This window comes from Porites lutea, chromosome 4 (assembly GCF_958299795.1).
Source record: "Porites lutea chromosome 4, jaPorLute2.1, whole genome shotgun sequence".
Classification (NCBI taxonomy): Eukaryota; Metazoa; Cnidaria; class Anthozoa; order Scleractinia; family Poritidae; genus Porites; species Porites lutea.
In genome coordinates this window covers 20,635,136-20,652,290 of record NC_133204.1, presented here as the reverse complement: position 1 = coordinate 20,652,290, position 17,155 = coordinate 20,635,136, and the positions used below count along the sequence as shown (strand labels likewise).

Genomic DNA, 17,155 nt, shown 5'->3' with positions numbered 1-17,155 from the left:
TATAACAGGCAAGAAAAAGTCCTCACCCAAAAATCACCAAAAGTTGTGGATCGCTTCGTCTTCAATTATCTTGCGTTGATAACGCGGGTCAAACAGCAGATAACAAGCACACAGGCAGCATGATTTTCCTTTCTTTTCTTCTGGCGAGTAGAACCGACAAGCCGTTGGGAGATGATACTTCTCAGAACCAGTCAGTAAAACTCATCAGCTGACAGGCCTTTTCCTTCATACGTTTCTTTAACTGTTTTTTCCTATTCTCCTTTTATGTTGAAATTGATGCCTTCTAACGATGAATTCCCGTAGAGAAATCTCATAACGCTTCACTAACGACATATGTTTAGTTACTCAAATGGCGTGATGTTGAAACATCTGTTCGTGATGTTGAACAACTGTCTGCTATCCCTGGGGGGGGGGGGGGGGTTATCCCTTATACGGCCTACACGGGAATGTGCCGCTGGATAGGGTATGGTTTTCGTCCTCTCTGTCCTAAACAGGGCATATAGTTTGGCACAGGTCTGTCCTAAACAGGGTATACAATTTCGTGCAAGTCTGTCCTCAACAGTGTGCATGATTTGTGCGAGTCTGTTCTAATTATAAACAGGGTGTTTCATGCATGAGCGATTTCGTCTTAAAGCAAACGTTTGCAGATATTTAGTACGTCATCACCCAAAACATTTACTGGAATAAATGTAAATGCTATTGTTCTTGGCACCCTTGTCTAGCTAAGATAAGTACAAGTTGACAGGTGTGCTTGATAACCTTGTCCCCGTCTGAGGGAGTTGTCCTATCAGGGTACTCAGGTACCTTCAGCGGCTCACCTATACCCAAATATTGGTCGAGTAATTCATCTGGCCGATTTCGACAAAATGGTGTTCTATCGAAGTCGAGAAAAGCCAACCTAAACAGCTGTTTTCACTTTTTAGTGAAAGTGTCAGTGATTTGCAAAGGAAATGTCAGTTAGTGCGCCACTGAAAACTACCTATGCAATGTGGGCACCCTATTTTAAGCTTTCTCCGTTTGCACTCCATGGTCAGAAGACTTCCATTCCAAACCGAAACGATAGAAATAAGAAGGAGAGAAAACAATAGAAATGTGCTGGTGGTGGTTGTGGTGGTGGTGATTGTATATAGCTTCACTATTCACGAGGCTATGTTAAGATAAAAGTTGGCCGTAGGGTCCACGTGGGGTCGATGTGGTGGAGAGAAAGTAAAAAGAAAAAAGAAGTAATTAATTAATTGTCAGTGAAGGAGTAGGAGGAGTGTAGGGTATTCAACTAAGTAAAACATTTTCTTTGGTGCTAAAAAGAGCTCATTTGCTTTTGTAAACTGGAAAAAAGACAGCCGCTGAAATTACAACATGCATAATTACGTTACGGCTCAGTGAATGTAAGTCACAGGCGAGTTTGAGTTTATTCCTCAAACACCATGAATTAACCAGTCAAAACGTTGCTTATTTTCTAATCAACGAATCGAAAACCAAGGACATTTACCGAAAACCTGTCAGACCGGTTAAACCACTTAGAAATAGCACACGACCTTATCTTAATGAGATTCCTCCGCATTTTATCCATGAGTTAGAGACGAAAGGCTATGACGTCATCGGCATGAACGATTCCTCCGCAAAAAAGGGGTTAATTGTTCCTATGCATTTTATTTATAAAATAAAGACCGGCGTAGGCCATTGCGTGAGCCTATTGTTTCCATTTTTTTAAAATACAAAAGATGGGAGATAATGAGAATCCTGCCTATTTTCTTCATGAGATAAAGACAAAAGGTTATGACGTCATCGGCGTTAATGTATTCCTGCCCTCATAAATGAGATTCTTGCCGAAAACAAGCCCCAAAACATCCCTATACCACTACTATTGTTGCTAATGGGAGTCAATAAGGGCACAGTTGGTTACGACCATACAGACTGAGCTGGTTACTTTACAACACAAAGGACTCAAAAATATCAATGTTATTGATTTTTTAGTACTTTGAACTAATAGTACGAACTTGAAAATAAGGGACTTCACTTGTGTGATGGTTTATCCCTAATCCCTCAAACACTTTATCTTTTAAGTAGCATTTAAAAAGCATTTGCATCCCTCTTTGTACCTTCAGAAATTGTTACCATCTCCTCTCAAAATGCGCTGCCCCCTACCCACACCCCTGGTGATATAATTAATGAATGTAGTCTATCTATTCGTAACATTACCATTTTGTACGATGCTCTACAAGAATAAGCATCTTGAACAATCAGCTTGCATTGACTTTTTAAAATACCTGAGTTTTGGGTTACATATTCCAGCCCTATAAAAAATAGTTCAGGAGTAAATTAGGAAAACGTAAATAAACTCTTTGCGAATTTCATGTCCAATTTTATGTTTTTTATCAAGCACACTTTCCTAAAAAGCTTTAAAACCTAATGCCAGAATCTCCTTAAAAGGCACGAAAGTTTTTTGAACACGGATGTCGTCAAAGAGGTATGTTGGTGGAAAATTGGTCCGAAATTATAGGACCACACTCATCAGGTGGTCCTATAATTTCTGACCACACGAAACAGCACTCTCGCAATAAAAGATGATGACTCCTGAAGCCTGAACTAATATGTAGTTATAGTCAATGCTCTTCAATGAAATGAATTGAGCACTCTACGAAATACATTCTACTTAGAATACAAGTATTGATATAAGTATTTCTTAACGTTTCTCCTTTAACTTTATTTTTTCGAGGTATAACGTAGATATAACAACCTTTAGTTTATACTATGTTCGGCTATCTTATTCATGCAATAGCACCAGAAGAAAGATTACAAAATATCCTTTTTCTCTTCCATTACAACTCTGTTATCATCCAAATCGGCGGTTAACAAAAGATTCAGTCATTAACAGCTTGACTGCATTCTTGCTCTAAAAATAGTTCCACCTGACTGGCATACTGGGTGTAACGGTAAATCAAAGATTTTTCATCACAATTATTATTCTCCTTGTAGCATCTCATCCAAGCTACTGCATCAGAACAGATGTGTTTGTCGTTCTTCACAGCTTCGACAAACTTCTTGCTGCAAGTGATATGAACATTTGTGGCACAGACTTTGTCAACTTCAGCTATATCTGCAAAAAAATTGTATATGTTGCGGTCTTACCACGTAGGCTTAAGGCAATTTTAGCTCAATTTCCTCATTTCAAAAACTCTAGAGAGATTGCTTTCGGGTGCAGTGATTTGTGGGATCCCTTTGGTGGACGAGCGTTAATTATGATTGGTCGATGGTATTCAAGGCAACCTTTGACAAGTCATAAGCCTGTCCACCCAAACGACCCAAAAAATTCCTCTTATAGTTTCTGGAGTAAGGAACAGCAGTAAATCGTAGTCCAGTTTTATCCTTGCTTTTAATTTTATTCCCCTTTACTTTTTGGGCATGGTAATGCATGATAAGTAGAAATACGTAAATCGCAGAGCCGCGCAACCACAATCGATTTATAACAAAGAAGAATCAAATAATAACTTACCAGCATTCTGCATAATGTTGTAATAGTGAAGGACTTTCGCTGCGTTTAAACATAAAACAAAACAAAAAAACGTGTTAGCAAGAGTAGTGGTAGAGGGTCAGAATTAACCCCCATTGGTGGATAGGTAAGGATAGTTTAGGGATAGTCTATGACGTCGCCCATTGTTATAACCTGGGGGAAAAATGCGTTCCTCCATACTAATTAAGTGCCTAGGATTGCCTAGGCTTGCCCGTTAAGTAACTTGAGCCCGGTTTCCAGACCGTCTATTAAAAGGAAAATAGGAATAAGAGAAGTGATCACTTAGCAACGCGAGAAACGGCTTTCTATATCTTATTTAGCGCTAAAACTCGGATATATAAACAAAACACATATAGAAAGTGGAGTTGAAAAGTCTTTATTTCAATTTAATTTGCGTCATCTTATTTAGCGCTAAAACTCGGATATATAAACAAAACACACGGACATATACACAAAGTGGAGCTGAAAACACTCTATTTCAATTTTGTCTGACTATTACAGAACCGTTTTCTCCGCTCTATCTCGCACCGTTAGTCAGGTAATTATCCGAGTTCACAAGCCCAAAGTTGAATACAAATTAGCTCTACAGGAAAAACCCTACGGGAGCATCTTGACGTATTATTGTAAAACAATTAATAACTTAACAAGGATAAATTGATTAAACACGCGACTAATAATTGCTAGCAATAAAATCAGACACGAGATAAGTTAAAACAAATTATGTCAAATACACAGCGATTTGAAAGAAATCTATCAAAATAGTCAAAGAAAGTAAGCTATCTTTTTTTACCACGTTTCCCTTCCTCAATTTTTTTTTTTTATTCCCTCCTCCACAATTTTATTATTTTGGCTCCTCATTCTTGATTTCCCTCCTCCACAATTTTAATATTCTCCCTCAATTTTTTATTCCCTCCACCACAATTTTAATATTTCCCTCAATTTTATTATTTTCGCTCCTCCTCTTCATTTTATTATATATGTTTTCCTTCCACGACCACATCGACCCCACATCGACCCTACACTCAACTTTTTTTAACACAGCTTCGTAAATAGTGAAACTATATACTACCACCACCACCACCACACTTCTATTGCTTTCAAGTCCATTTTCTTTATGTGTGTTGTTTATATATCTGAGTTTTAGCGCGAAATAAGATATAGGAAGCCGTTTCTCGCGTTGCTAGGTGATCGCTTCTCTTAGTCCTATTTTCCTTTCAATAGACGGTCTGAAAACCGGGCTCAAATTACTTAACGGGCAAGCCTAGGCACTTAATTAGTATGGAGGAACGCATTTTTCCCCCAGGTTATAACAATGGGTGACGTCATAGACTGTCCCTAAACTATCGTTACCTATCCACCAACGGGAATTAATTCTGACCCTCTACCACTACTAGCAAGTTGATGAATTAATGGTTGGTTTACATTTTGCAACATACAATGAGTGGACCTCACGATGTCGAAGTTCCACTGAACATACGTCGCTAATATAAGCTATGTTGCTTATACCAGTGACTTCACTGTTATGTCTTTATCTGGCAAGTGTTAACTGTATTTCACAAATGTCTATTTAACGAATAACATAAGTCTTTTCTTTTTACTTTGATGAGAGAATAGGAGAAATGTACAAGTATTTTTCTGTTTAACTTATAACCTGTCACACATAAATGTGTAATCACTTAGGGGTGTACATTCTCTCCAGCCTTTCAGGGATTCCTTACTGGGACGATGTAAGTAAAATTGCCTATCTTGGTCAATCAGGACAGCAGGAAGGATACTAAATATATCTAAATAACAAAATGGGCGTGAAAAAGTGTTCTTACAGTCCTCGGGCAAGGCGTCATACATCAGTTGTAGATTGAGATAATCTTCAGGACAGATGCCAAGAAAAGTCTCCAAAGAAGCAACCTGCAGAACCCAGGCTCTCCACTGGGTTATCACTTCACCAGTGCAGCTGGGCATGTCCGACCAAACACATCCTACTACATCCTGTGGTAACAAGACACAAATAAAACTTATTAAAAATCACTTTGTCTTCAAACATAATTAGTCCATGTTGACACGAATCCACCTAGTTTTTAAACCGCATATTTTTTTTGGCGCAAATCAGCCTTTCGTCCACACGAAACCAGTGAACCCGCTTTCCGAGACCACATCTTTTTGAAACCGCTCTCCAGATTGGTTGAAGGTCCCGTCCACACGAATCCGGATAAAAAATGGCGGTTTCAAAAATGTCACAACTCGTGTGGACGGGGCCTACATTTCCTTATCTGTGATTTCATATTAAATCCACCGCCATGGTAACACATGCATGGATGTGGAATCTACGTGGCTCCGAAAATACTTTTCTCGATGTGACGTATGCCTTTTCACCGCCTTGAGATGGAAACCATATTTATGTCAACTTTGTTTTTTGTAAGTTCACACAAATTGTTGTTGCCAATGTCTTGGCATAGAGGTCATCTTCATCATTATCGCCTATTTGCTTTATTTAAATATTTATAACTTCCAGTGGATATTTATAGTTGGTCTTTCAGGTCTTTTGGCATGTATAACTCATGAAATGACAACCGGGGTTTTGAGAGAGGTCACCTCCAATGGCAATATGTTTACAAATAAGTGCCGAGTGCGTTTGACCTCCCCAATATAGGATTATTTTTGTAATATAATTGTATGTTTTGTCATCTGCAATAGTTTTTATCATGTTCCACGTGGGCAAATGTCTCTTTCTCAAAAAGAAACACTCGGCTTAGAACTTAGAATGATTTATTTTTTTCATCAAAATTGACTTTACTTATACTTTGGCCTTATTTAAAAAATGGCACAAGGAATAGCCAGTGGTGAACTGACTTAATGAACTCAGTTGATAAGGGACATGTCATTTATTAGAAGGGGGGAGGGCTGGTGCAAATGGGGGGAGGGTCAACAAAAATTTAAGCTGGGCTTTGGGGAGGGCCATACCATTTTTAGCAAACATTGCTGTTCACTCTAAATAAAAATAAATAAACAAATAAAATGTATTATTAAACAAATAAGTCCCTTGAACAGTAAGCATTTTAGGCTTTAATAATGATCAACCTGAACAACCCAACAACCCTACATGTATGTCAACTGTTGCACGAAAGCGGTCTTTACATATCAAACAAAATATTTTGTATCTAAAACCAACCAATCAACACATATTAAATGTTGAAACAGTATAAATTAATCCAGCTCACATTAAACCCCTCAGTGGAGCATCACAATATTTAAGGTTTAGTCACCACACTCCTCATTCTCTGTCAAGCTGTCACTATCTTCCCCAGAGAGACTTTCATCTGTATCCAGCTCTTCCTTGCTTTCTTCCATAAAACCATCTACAATCGGCGACAAAATTGTTGAGACATTGTACTTCAATAGGGTGACTACGGAGAACAAAAGAATCCGCACCCCTCCCCTATCCCCTCCATTCAAAGTTGGGGTGTTTGTTGTTTTCTATAGGTAGCTAGAACAAGGGCCCAACATTGTACGGAGGGTATGGGGGAGGAAAGCTATATTTCCTCCTTTTGAAGTTCATAAATTTTAAAAAAGCCTTCTTTTGGGCGAAGTGCCTCAACTCATTTTGTCGCCGATTGTAGATAGTCCTGTTCTGTTGTAATGGCTCTTTCTGTCAAATGACCATTCTTTGCCATTTTTGTCAGCCACCTGACCTGTCTAACTGAAAGGCGTGCAAGAGATTCTACATTCACAATATTGTCAATAACATCTGAATTTAAGTCGCTGACAAAAGGTGATGAAGCAGTTTAAAATTTTTACTTTCTCTCTGTTGTTTCCTTTTTTTGCTCTTCCTTTTGTTCTCTTTTTCTTGATTTGTTTTTCAATGGTAACACACCGCGAAACATGTCTTTGCATTGATCAAGTTTCTCATTAAGATATTTCAATTCACTGTTAACTCTTTTTTTTTAGCTTCATCAAGCCTTGCAATAACATCTTCATCAAACGATTTAGAATACTCTTCTCCTCGTATTCAAATTACCAGTCTTTGAGTGAAACAGGGTGTTAAGGTGAGCTTTAATGCGTCAATCCATATCTGATATGTTCTCTAGTAACTCACTAAGCTTCATAATGTTCGCCCACAGCATTAACTTATCAGCTGGGACAAGAACATAATCTGTAGTGTAAAATTTTCCACCAGCACCGGGATTGTTCGTGCTCAATATTGTGTCAATGCGTGAGGTGATCTTAGATACCTGTTCCTGAATGTCGTATTGGCGCCTTCCTTCATCATAAGGTAAAAATTGATCTCTTTTAATAACCCCTGTCATATCTTTTAGCGTGAGGAGGGACATAACTATTTTGGGCCATACAAGGGGGTACATTTTTTCTGCGTGAAGTTGAGGGAGGGTATAAGAAAAATTCACCGGGGAAAAAAGAATTGCACCAGCCCTCCCCCCCCCCCCCCCCCCAATGACAAATGTTTTATTCAAAGATAGTCACTGAGGGAGCTTTCGGTCCATCTGGTAAAAAGGCTACCGTTTAGGCGTTGATTGTGACACACTACCGTCATTGATCTTCTTAGCAACGCCTTTTATAGTTAGTTGTAGTAATTAGTAGACTGGCTACTACTCGGAGACAGCAGGAAAATGGGCAGACAGAACTGGGCTGGTCTCCCAACGCGCGGAAAAAGTGCACTAGTCACTAAGATGTCACCTATGCGAAACAAACCAGGCCATAAAGTAGCAGAACAGTGGGTTGATTGCCGCGCTAATTATACTATAAAATAGCCCCATTACTTCATGAACAGTATGCTACCAAAGATCTTGTATTTTGCATTACACGGTCGAACATTTAAAGTTAATTCACCTTCAAGCGTTGACAATGAGAGCTTATATCTGATCCGGGGATCACGTCCAAGTCTTCAAGGTAAATTTTTGAACACTTTCTCACTTGTTCTCGTTGACATCCTTCAGATGAAGCAATCATGTACAACAAAATCGACAAGTACGTCAGGTATAGCGTCATTTCTGGTCAAATCTGCTACCAAAAATTAAGACTTTGTTTTAAAACAAAAAGATGAGATTCGCCTCGACTATCGCAAACCGAAATAGTTTAAAACCTTACCTTTTGTGAATCAAAGGTGCAAAGACAGAGTTTTTGGCTGAGTCTCTGGAAGGAATCTCTATCTCTCTTTACACTAAGATGATTCTGCTTACTTATTGCAGTTTATCACTTAGCGCTCTGATCTGAAATTATTTTCATTTCTTCTATTGTCCGTCAATCTAAGACTTTGCTGACGTGGGGGGTTAAAATCTCTTGGAAAAGATAAATACAGCTGCAACGCAGGGATCGTTTACTTAAATTATTTCTTTTATGTGTTATATTTGAATGGAATTTTTATTCCTTTAACATCATATCATTTGTTAAACTCATTTATCTTCGCTCTATCTTGTTTATGAATAAATTCACATTAATTGCTTTTATCGTCAGTAGTACTCCTTTCCACCCTGAAGAAAAGGGCCCAGGCAGCTCGTGGTACCGACACAGTCAAAATGATACTAAACAAAAGTTTTTACTCCTTCTACAATAAGTTCAGCCGATAAAAAGTCAAGGTTTTTGGCCGAGCTCTTCTGTGATTGGAAATAAACTCTGTTAATCTTCGCAGGTGTTCTTTCCTACTGTAGTTTATTTCTTAGGGTTCTGATCAAATTTTTTTTTTTCTGTTGTTATTTAATCTAAGACTTTTTTGACGGGGGAAATTAGAATCTCTTGGAAAAGTTAAACACAGCTGCAACGCCATGATCGTTCAGTCAAACAACTGACTCATTTTACTTACCGTTTATTAATAACTTTGATCTGAATTTTTACTCCTTTCAAACCATTTTCATTTCAAATCATCCTAAACTTTTATCATCTCTCACTTTTTCTCTCTCTCTCTTGTTTATAAACAAATTCTCATACTGGAGGAATCGCTGAGTAAAGCCGGGTTAAGAGGTGGGGCTGATCCAGCCCCAAAGGGCGAGCATACTAACAAGGGCCCGAGAGCTTTATCACAAAGAAAACTTTGAAATTTAGATGTCCTGAAACACCTAGAAATACATTTAAACCTAGTGTCCTTCGATGATGATAGTGCGCCAGATTTTTAACGATTGTATTGCCACTATAGCTTGTGAAAAACTAAAACTGGGCTGACGTTCCTTGAATTGAAAGAAGTAAACTTGTTCCAATCTTAAAATATTGAATATTTAGGACGGAATAAACCATGTCCAAGATCATGGTAAAGTTGAGCTTCCATGACTTCATCGACCAGTCACGCCTCAGGCGTTCGACGTTGTCGCTTATCCTGGCTTTCCATCAGCTTGAACTTACAACACAGGGCTACTCTCGAAAACATTAGACATCAATAGTATCATATGATAGAACAATGAAATGAGAAAAACATTACTGTGCATAAAAACTAAACCAACACTGAAGTTAAATAGTTGCTGTTTCAGTTTTGAATGGCCGAAGCTTACCGAGATATTCAGTATCAACCGTGGATGGTACATGTGCAGAGAATAAATATAATTGATAAGCGAAAGAAAGCCGTTTCGTAAAAAGGCTAATAGCTAAAATCACCGCCCTTTAACTTTCTCCATTGCCACCATTTGCTACGTCAGGGACCGTCTGGCTTGAAGCTTTGGCGTAGAGAGAAATTGAATTGTGGCCCGGCGGCGACACATGCAGTTGTGTACATGAAAGAGTGACGATTTATTCAGCCACAGTAAATTTAATTTCGCCATTCAGTTCTCATCCTAAATAGTCTGAGTTTTCGCTTGGTCAATCACGAATGTTTCACCATATGTTCCCCGAAATACTTATTTCGTGCAAGTGTTCATGAGTTCAGTAGCAAGTTTTTCCAAGCACACGAATAAAGCGATTGTGTCGAAAAACAAGTAGCCGGAAATAAAACAAGCTAAATAATGTATCTTGTATCCTCAAAAAAACCTACCCTAGACCATTTTCGTCATTTTTCTATTTCGAGGCGACTACAATGTTCAGCGTATTTGCATTTTCCCAATTTTTACGGCCATGCCTTGTAGCACGATTATCTATTGTTCCTTTGGCCTCTTTTCAATTCTGAGCCAATTTTAGGTCACGGTCGGTAACGTATCCAGGTCTTTTAAATTTCATTTCGTCTGATTTTGGCATTCCTAAATTCCACAATCACATCTCGAAAAGACCGATCACGTGGCTACCAACAGGAAAATGGCTTCCTGTTACCACAAAAACTAGATAAGGAGATAAAACGACCGTTTTACTGTAAACAACGACAAAATGGAGTTTGAAAGGGTGACTGGTAAATAAGATTTAAAAGCTGCCAGTTTGTCTCCTAAAAGCTTAAAAAGATTTTGTTACAAAACTAGATAAAGAGCTAAACTGAAATATCAACCGTAAACAACGATAGAAATGGAGATTGAATGGGTGACTAGTAGATAAGACTAAAAGGATTATGAATAGTATGAAAATTGATAAGAAAGACTTACCTGCGTTTATACTTTTAGCTGTAGCCATCAGAACACGAAAAATATATTACATTAATATTGCATTTATACTGCAGCAAAATAAAAACTTTTAAATTCACTTGTCCTCAATTCATTGACCAAAAACCAACCAAACAAACTGGAAAGGGCTATTTATCGGACAGAAGTCCGGTTACTGTCTAAACGCCAATGTCTCGGTTATCTTCATTTGGTTACTCTGAAGCTTAGTAACGTTCCTTTGAGTTCGTGAATGTTTGATAAATTCACTGTTACTTTATATTATTTATGACCTTATTTGTCGTCCGCACGTAACCACACACCCCTAACAACGTTTGTATGAACTACAAGGTAAACTGATAAGATTTACGGCGAGTTATTTACATATTCTCTAATATAATATGATTATCTGAGTCTTGATTATCAATCGATTATCTCTTATAACACACTTATGAAACGTGCGTAATCTTCGTGTGGACGAGTAGACGCCTCCTACTTCCCTTGTAAAATAAAAAAATCCTAGACGTTTGCACGTGCGGGTTAAAACGTGCCTTAAGGCCGTTTCTCCTTCTAAATCATATGATTAGGAGTGATACCCCGATGCAGAAGTGAGAACAATACTTGCGGTCCAGACAATATAAGCGATTCGTCATCACTTTTTTTGGTCGGAAAATATGTACCTCTTGATAATTGATTTCGGTTACTCCCCCTAAAAACTTGAATATCGAGTTGCGTTGATCGTGAGTAAATGGGCCGTGTCTTAAGGGTTCATTTCTTTCAGTGCGGCAAAAAATCCTCGAAAAAAAATATTTCTTTAATTTCAAAAGGGTTTCAATGATCACGCTTATACACGTTGTTTGATCAGCTCTTGCAGTGGTTTTTTCAGTGTTTTCTGACAATTGTTTTTGATAACTGTACACCGAAAACGGGACTAAAAACGTATGAAATGCTTGCCCTTTTCGAATGACAAGATACTGATAATTCAAGTACAGTATCACATGTTATAAATTATGTTAGTTAACCATTTTTGCATCAATTTACTATTCTAGACAAACAAAGGAAATCTTCCTTCAGTATTACTTTTTTAGTTCTCACGTTTCCCGTGGTTGCAGCCTCAGTCATGCATCGGTATTCTAACAAAAAAAATTGGTTTAAGGAAGATCTACACTTAAACAAACCTAATTGTATTTTCAGCCTTCTTGTTTTTTTTCTAAAGTATTATAATATCGACTAATCAACAAGGGAAGGGTAAGAAGGCACACTGGAGTGGTTTGTGGTTTTCTCATAATTAGGTTGTCGTACTACTGTAATCCGCCTGATCCATCCAAACAAATCAAATAAGCAAGGTGGTGGAGCATTTGGGCTAGTAACCAGAAGATCATACACTGTTAATCGGAAAGATCTCTTTTAGCCCTAAAAATGGGGCCGTTTCGGTGATTAAAATATAGTCGTACTTTTGAATCTAATTTGGCTTCCTTAAATCAGGGCCAATCTAGGGTTGAAATGGGCCCCAGCCTGGGTTAGAATAGCCTTTTGATTGGGCAGTTTTGGTTTGGATTGTGTTCAAATGGCTCCAGGAGGGGCTGAATCAGACTTAAGCCTGCAAGGCTGTATTGGCACTTGGGGCTGAATTTTAATTTTGATTTTCAGGTAATATATCAAACATGAGATGCAGTGTTTCATCACCAGATGAAACACCGAGAAGAGAGTTGAAAATACGACGCGCAGCGGAGTATTTTTGACGAACTTCGAGGTGTTTCATCTGGTGATGAAACACTGTGTCGAATGTTTGATATTTCTTCTCAAACAAAATCATTTTTGAAGGAGAAATTAAGGATGCAAATACTAAGCAGTGTTTCATCCGATTTCCAAACACTCATTAAACATTAATTTCCTTTGTATTTTCTTAATGAATTATTAATGAGTTTGAGAATGTAGGTTCAACACCTATTGGGAGTACTCAGTTTTTTTTTCAAGCTGCCTGAGTCACTGACTGAAAAATCATCTTTCTCATGTATTCACCAGGCTTAAAATTCTCCATCTCATTTCTGTCTAGCAGAGACCTCTTGGCCGTAACAAAAAAGCTAACGTCCGCTGGTCTTCATTATGCATACAGCGAGAAAGCAACAACAGGAAGCTTTATTTACATGCAGTGACCTTACATTTGTAAATAAAATACATAACGGCGGTGTTACCAAAGCACCAAATATGAACTATGAAAACGTCAATTAAAATAATATATGTATTTTTTAGTTTAAAACCATGGTGACGAGCTATTATCGCCAGAGGAAATGTGATTGTTAGACATTTCACTAAGTGATGAAAGATTTTATTTTATCATTAAACTTATTCATAAGGATTGAGAAGTTGTAAACTATGTAGGATCTGATTATATCTGCAGAGTTTATGCTACATAGTTTAAGGCTCTTCTGAGCTGTCTCTCTGATTGGACAAAAATGCTCTTCCACTAACGATTCTTGGTGATTTATCGGAATTTAATCCCATGTAGGAGATGTCGCACATAGTTTATTTATCTTGCAATACTCTTAAGCTGCACGGCAGCGATTCTATAATGACTCGTGGTACCATTTACTATTTAAAGGCCGGCAACAACATTTTGGTTTGTTGTCTTAACCCACTTCAGTTTCTCACTTTCAGTATGGCCCACTCATTTTAGTCTGAAAGTATGGCTTTGGAAAAGTTACACGCAATCTAAGTTATGCGCGGTTTTGAAAGGAAATGATAAAAAAGATCAATGAGGTGGATATGATTTTAAGATAATGTTTATTTTAGAGGAAAGCCAATTATCATTCCCCTTTGTGTATTATCGGCCTCTTTGCATCTTTAAGGACTTAAGACAAGCATATCCGTGGTCTTTAAAAACAACAAACAAATCAGTCTTGCCCTGAAGCCGCTTTCTCACACATTTTGTCTCGGCTCATTTACTGTGTAAAGAAGTTAACGGTTGTGAATAGGATATAATTCAAGATTGCTTCATTGACAACGTCGGTTTAGATCGTTACAAAGCCCTGTTACGTTAATCTCACTTCTGTAAATCTCCTTGAAGGAGACCCCATGCTTTAAATTCGTTTGGAACAATAGATCACTTATCAGCAACAGTTCAGATGTTGAGCAAATCTATATCATGCCTCAGATTAAGAACCAATTGGCTAATTAAGGAATTTATACAATAAACACGAAAATTTAACATAAACAGAAAAATGGGGCAAAAATGTTCTCGCGTGTTTAACACATATTTGGTTTTTAGAAAGTTTAAGTTGCTCTTTACAGGTCACATTTCCTGGTAGGTTTTTATGAAGAAAAGTAATTCATCCTCAGTTCTAGATCCAATTAAGGCTAAAGCTCACAGAAGTACACAGAAGAGAGAATTATAACTAATAATTTTACTGGGCTGCAGATACGTTTTGTGAAGTGAAAGTACATTTCTGTGTGCCGCAATGTCTTTCTCATTAGCAACTGAAATGTAATGATCAAGAAATACTTGAAGTTACATGGACTGTTTTGACCTTTTTGCGGAAAACAAGAATCCATTGACCAGCACTTAGGTAACGGTTAAATAAACCTTCCAAAATGTTTTCATGATGTAAAACACAACAATAGCCGGTTTGTTTATTTTCAAATTATTGTCATCAATTGATTCACAGTCACCGGTCATAATTTAATAGTGCCTACAAAATGGGTTATCGTATACTGAATAACTCTGCTTTACGCTTGCATAAAAAGGTTCACACTGTAAGGATTCGAGGAGCATCCGAAATTCCAAACTTCAAAGGTTTTGTAGTAATGCCACTAGTTTAGGACGTTTAGATTTCACTGATGCGTCTTAAGTACTTGTGAGGGAAACTGTCAAGGGCGAAAAATCTTTCCGGATCAGTCAACACGTTCTCATAGTTCGCCGTGTTACCTTTACTCCGCTAAGTAGCTTATAATCTATTTATCACGGAAACTTCGCGGAATGAGGGACATTCAAAAGATTTACTCAGCGTATAATCATCTCTGCCTATAAAAGCCTTTTACTTGAAAAGTGAACGTCGTCGAAAGTTGGCCGCAAAATGCATCTTTTAAACGCCTCTGATACAGCTTTCTGACAATGACTGTATGAATTTTATCTTATTTTTGTGAGGAGTCTTTATACAAGTTCTACAAGCGCCAGATTCGTGATTCAGCTTGGACTACGAAGCGTCACCAGAGGAAAACAAACTTTGCCAATAATGGAACCGAGTTGTCCGATTTATATCGCAGTTCCTTTAGAGATCTTATTTGTTCTCATTGTGATGACTAATAGCTGTGTGTGCCTGCTAGTTTACTTGTACACAAGCCTGCGCACCTACACAAATGGATTAGTGGTGTCCCTTGCAGTGTCAGACATTCTCACAGGTGCTCTAGTATTACCATTGTACATTGCAGATGTAGAGTTCGATGGGACAGCTTACATAGTGTCTGCAATTATGCTAACTGGGGTTGCGAATCAGTGTGCAGTGACTCTCGACAGATATCTGGCAATAAAAAGGCCATTTATTTATCATGCTGTCATGGCGAAACACTTCTGGAAGCTGATTGCTGCCTGTTGGGTACTTCCAGTGGTCATCTCCATCATACCTCTTATCTACAACTTATCGACAGTGAATTTGTCTGCCCACAGAATATACATTTTTTTGATGCAGGGTCTATGTGTTATTGTGCCATATATCTTTATCTTCACCGCATACTACCAGATTTATCAACAAGCAAGGTTAATTGTTCAAAGAATTCGTAGAGAAAGCAGTCTTAGCTGGCGGAGCGAGGACAGGAAAACTGGCAAAAAAATCTCAAAAGACCCGTCTTCGGAGGCAAAAGTTGCCAAAATGTTTTCCGTCATCGCAATCTCCTTTATCTTAAGTTGGCTGCCAGTCATTTATCTTACAAGTGTTCTAGCTGCTGTTAAACACGACATAAAATTAGCAGACTCACTGTCTCCGCTGTGGCTACAGCATTCTTCACTGTTTACTATTGCACTTGGGTCCATGGTTAACCCGATAATCTACTCCTTTTTTAAGCCGGATTTTCGACGCATCTTGAAAAAGTTATTCCGAAAGGCGGCACTAAAACGCAAACAAGAAAACCATATATTTACTAACTTGACGTCAGTTGGAGAAAAGTTAGAGACTGGCAGTCACGGTCAAGAAACAGATGTGTAAAATTGAGTGTTTTCCATTGGCCGAACTGGGAACGCTACCTCTCGAGTCTATTGATTATATTGTTTTAAAAGCTTTCCCACATATCTGTTAGGTTATATCTAATGGCCGCACTCATTACAGTCACCACACTGTTTTGATATCGTGGAGAAAATAAAGACAAATCAGGGAACAGAAGTTATGCAATAAAACGGTAGATTAGACATGATAACATTGCAACTGACGTCAGAGGGAAAATGGGCAACAGCGCATGTGCATTTAACCTTGAAACTGACACTACGAAAGTAATTAGTGCCAATTTTGTTAAATAAGAAATGTTTTTACAAAGTGTGTTTATTGGAACTGACCCAATAAAAAAATAAAACTAAAGGTAAATAAACGATAGTTCTAATCAGTTGGTTGAATCAATTAGAGATACTTCAACATATGATCGTGTTAATAATACCGTAGAATTTCGTCAAATCTTTCAACGTCTGAGAAAAGTACGGGAAATGATTTTATGCAATTTTGCACATCTGCGGCGTTATTGGCACAGCCTGGAGGAGATCATCGCTAATATATACGAATATTTTAGCTATTATCTAAATTTATTGCCTTCAGTAGGGTCATTTATCTTTCCAGACTTGCCTAGACGTGATCGCGGTATGGTTCGTTGATGATAAGACCTAATGTTTTTTTAGTGGGTGGTCGAGGTTCCCTCCATTGCCATTTCACCGCCACGTTTAGAATAAAAAATTCTAAATATTTGTGTTTAATTAGAAGTATTGAATACATTTAGCAGATACTCAAGTTCTTTTTTTAGGGAATAATTTTCTTATACGACGCAATGAAAACGGAGACCCAGCTTCTTGCTAACAACAATCGACCCGAGCAATCTAATGCGAAGAAAACAAAAATTGATAAGATAATTGTAAACTACAGAATTACTGATGTCTTCATACAAGTTAGATTTCTGA

General features: G+C 37.9%; 2 protein-coding genes across 2 annotated transcripts; one reads left to right on the top strand and one right to left on the bottom strand.

The window, feature by feature from the left end:
• Positions 1–2,781: 2,781 nt before the first annotated feature.
• LOC140935455 (uncharacterized) lies at positions 2,782–10,568 on the bottom strand. The gene is made up of 5 exons (XM_073385003.1): positions 10,476–10,568; positions 8,351–8,521; positions 5,332–5,497; positions 3,494–3,532; positions 2,782–3,097 (listed from the first exon to the last, which is right to left on the bottom strand). The coding sequence occupies exons 2-5, from the start codon at positions 8,507–8,509 to the stop codon at positions 2,862–2,864; spliced, it is 600 nt and encodes a 199-aa protein (XP_073241104.1). The 5' UTR covers positions 8,510–8,521; positions 10,476–10,568; the 3' UTR covers positions 2,782–2,861.
• Positions 10,569–15,057: 4,489 nt separating this feature from the next.
• On the top strand, positions 15,058–16,583 carry LOC140932838 (adenosine receptor A2a-like). Its single transcript, XM_073382342.1, has one exon. The coding sequence runs from the start codon at positions 15,237–15,239 to the stop codon at positions 16,200–16,202; it is 966 nt and encodes a 321-aa protein (XP_073238443.1). The 5' UTR covers positions 15,058–15,236; the 3' UTR covers positions 16,203–16,583.
• Positions 16,584–17,155: the final 572 nt, after the last annotated feature.

Bases quoted from the DNA above. Each gene is read 5' to 3' on its own strand.
- LOC140935455 (XM_073385003.1), bottom strand. From the start codon at position 8,509: ATGACGCTATACCTGACGTACTTGTCGATTTTGTTGTACATGATTGCT. The intron at 5,498-8,350 runs GTGAATTAACTT...TTGTTACCACAG, and splicing joins CTCATTGTCAACGCTTGAAG to GATGTAGTAGGATGTGTTTG. The intron at 3,098-3,493 runs GTAAGTTATTAT...ATTTTTTTGCAG, and splicing joins CAACATTATGCAGAATGCTG to ATATAGCTGAAGTTGACAAA.
- LOC140932838 (XM_073382342.1), top strand. From the start codon at position 15,237: ATGGAACCGAGTTGTCCGATTTATATCGCAGTTCCTTTAGAGATCTTA.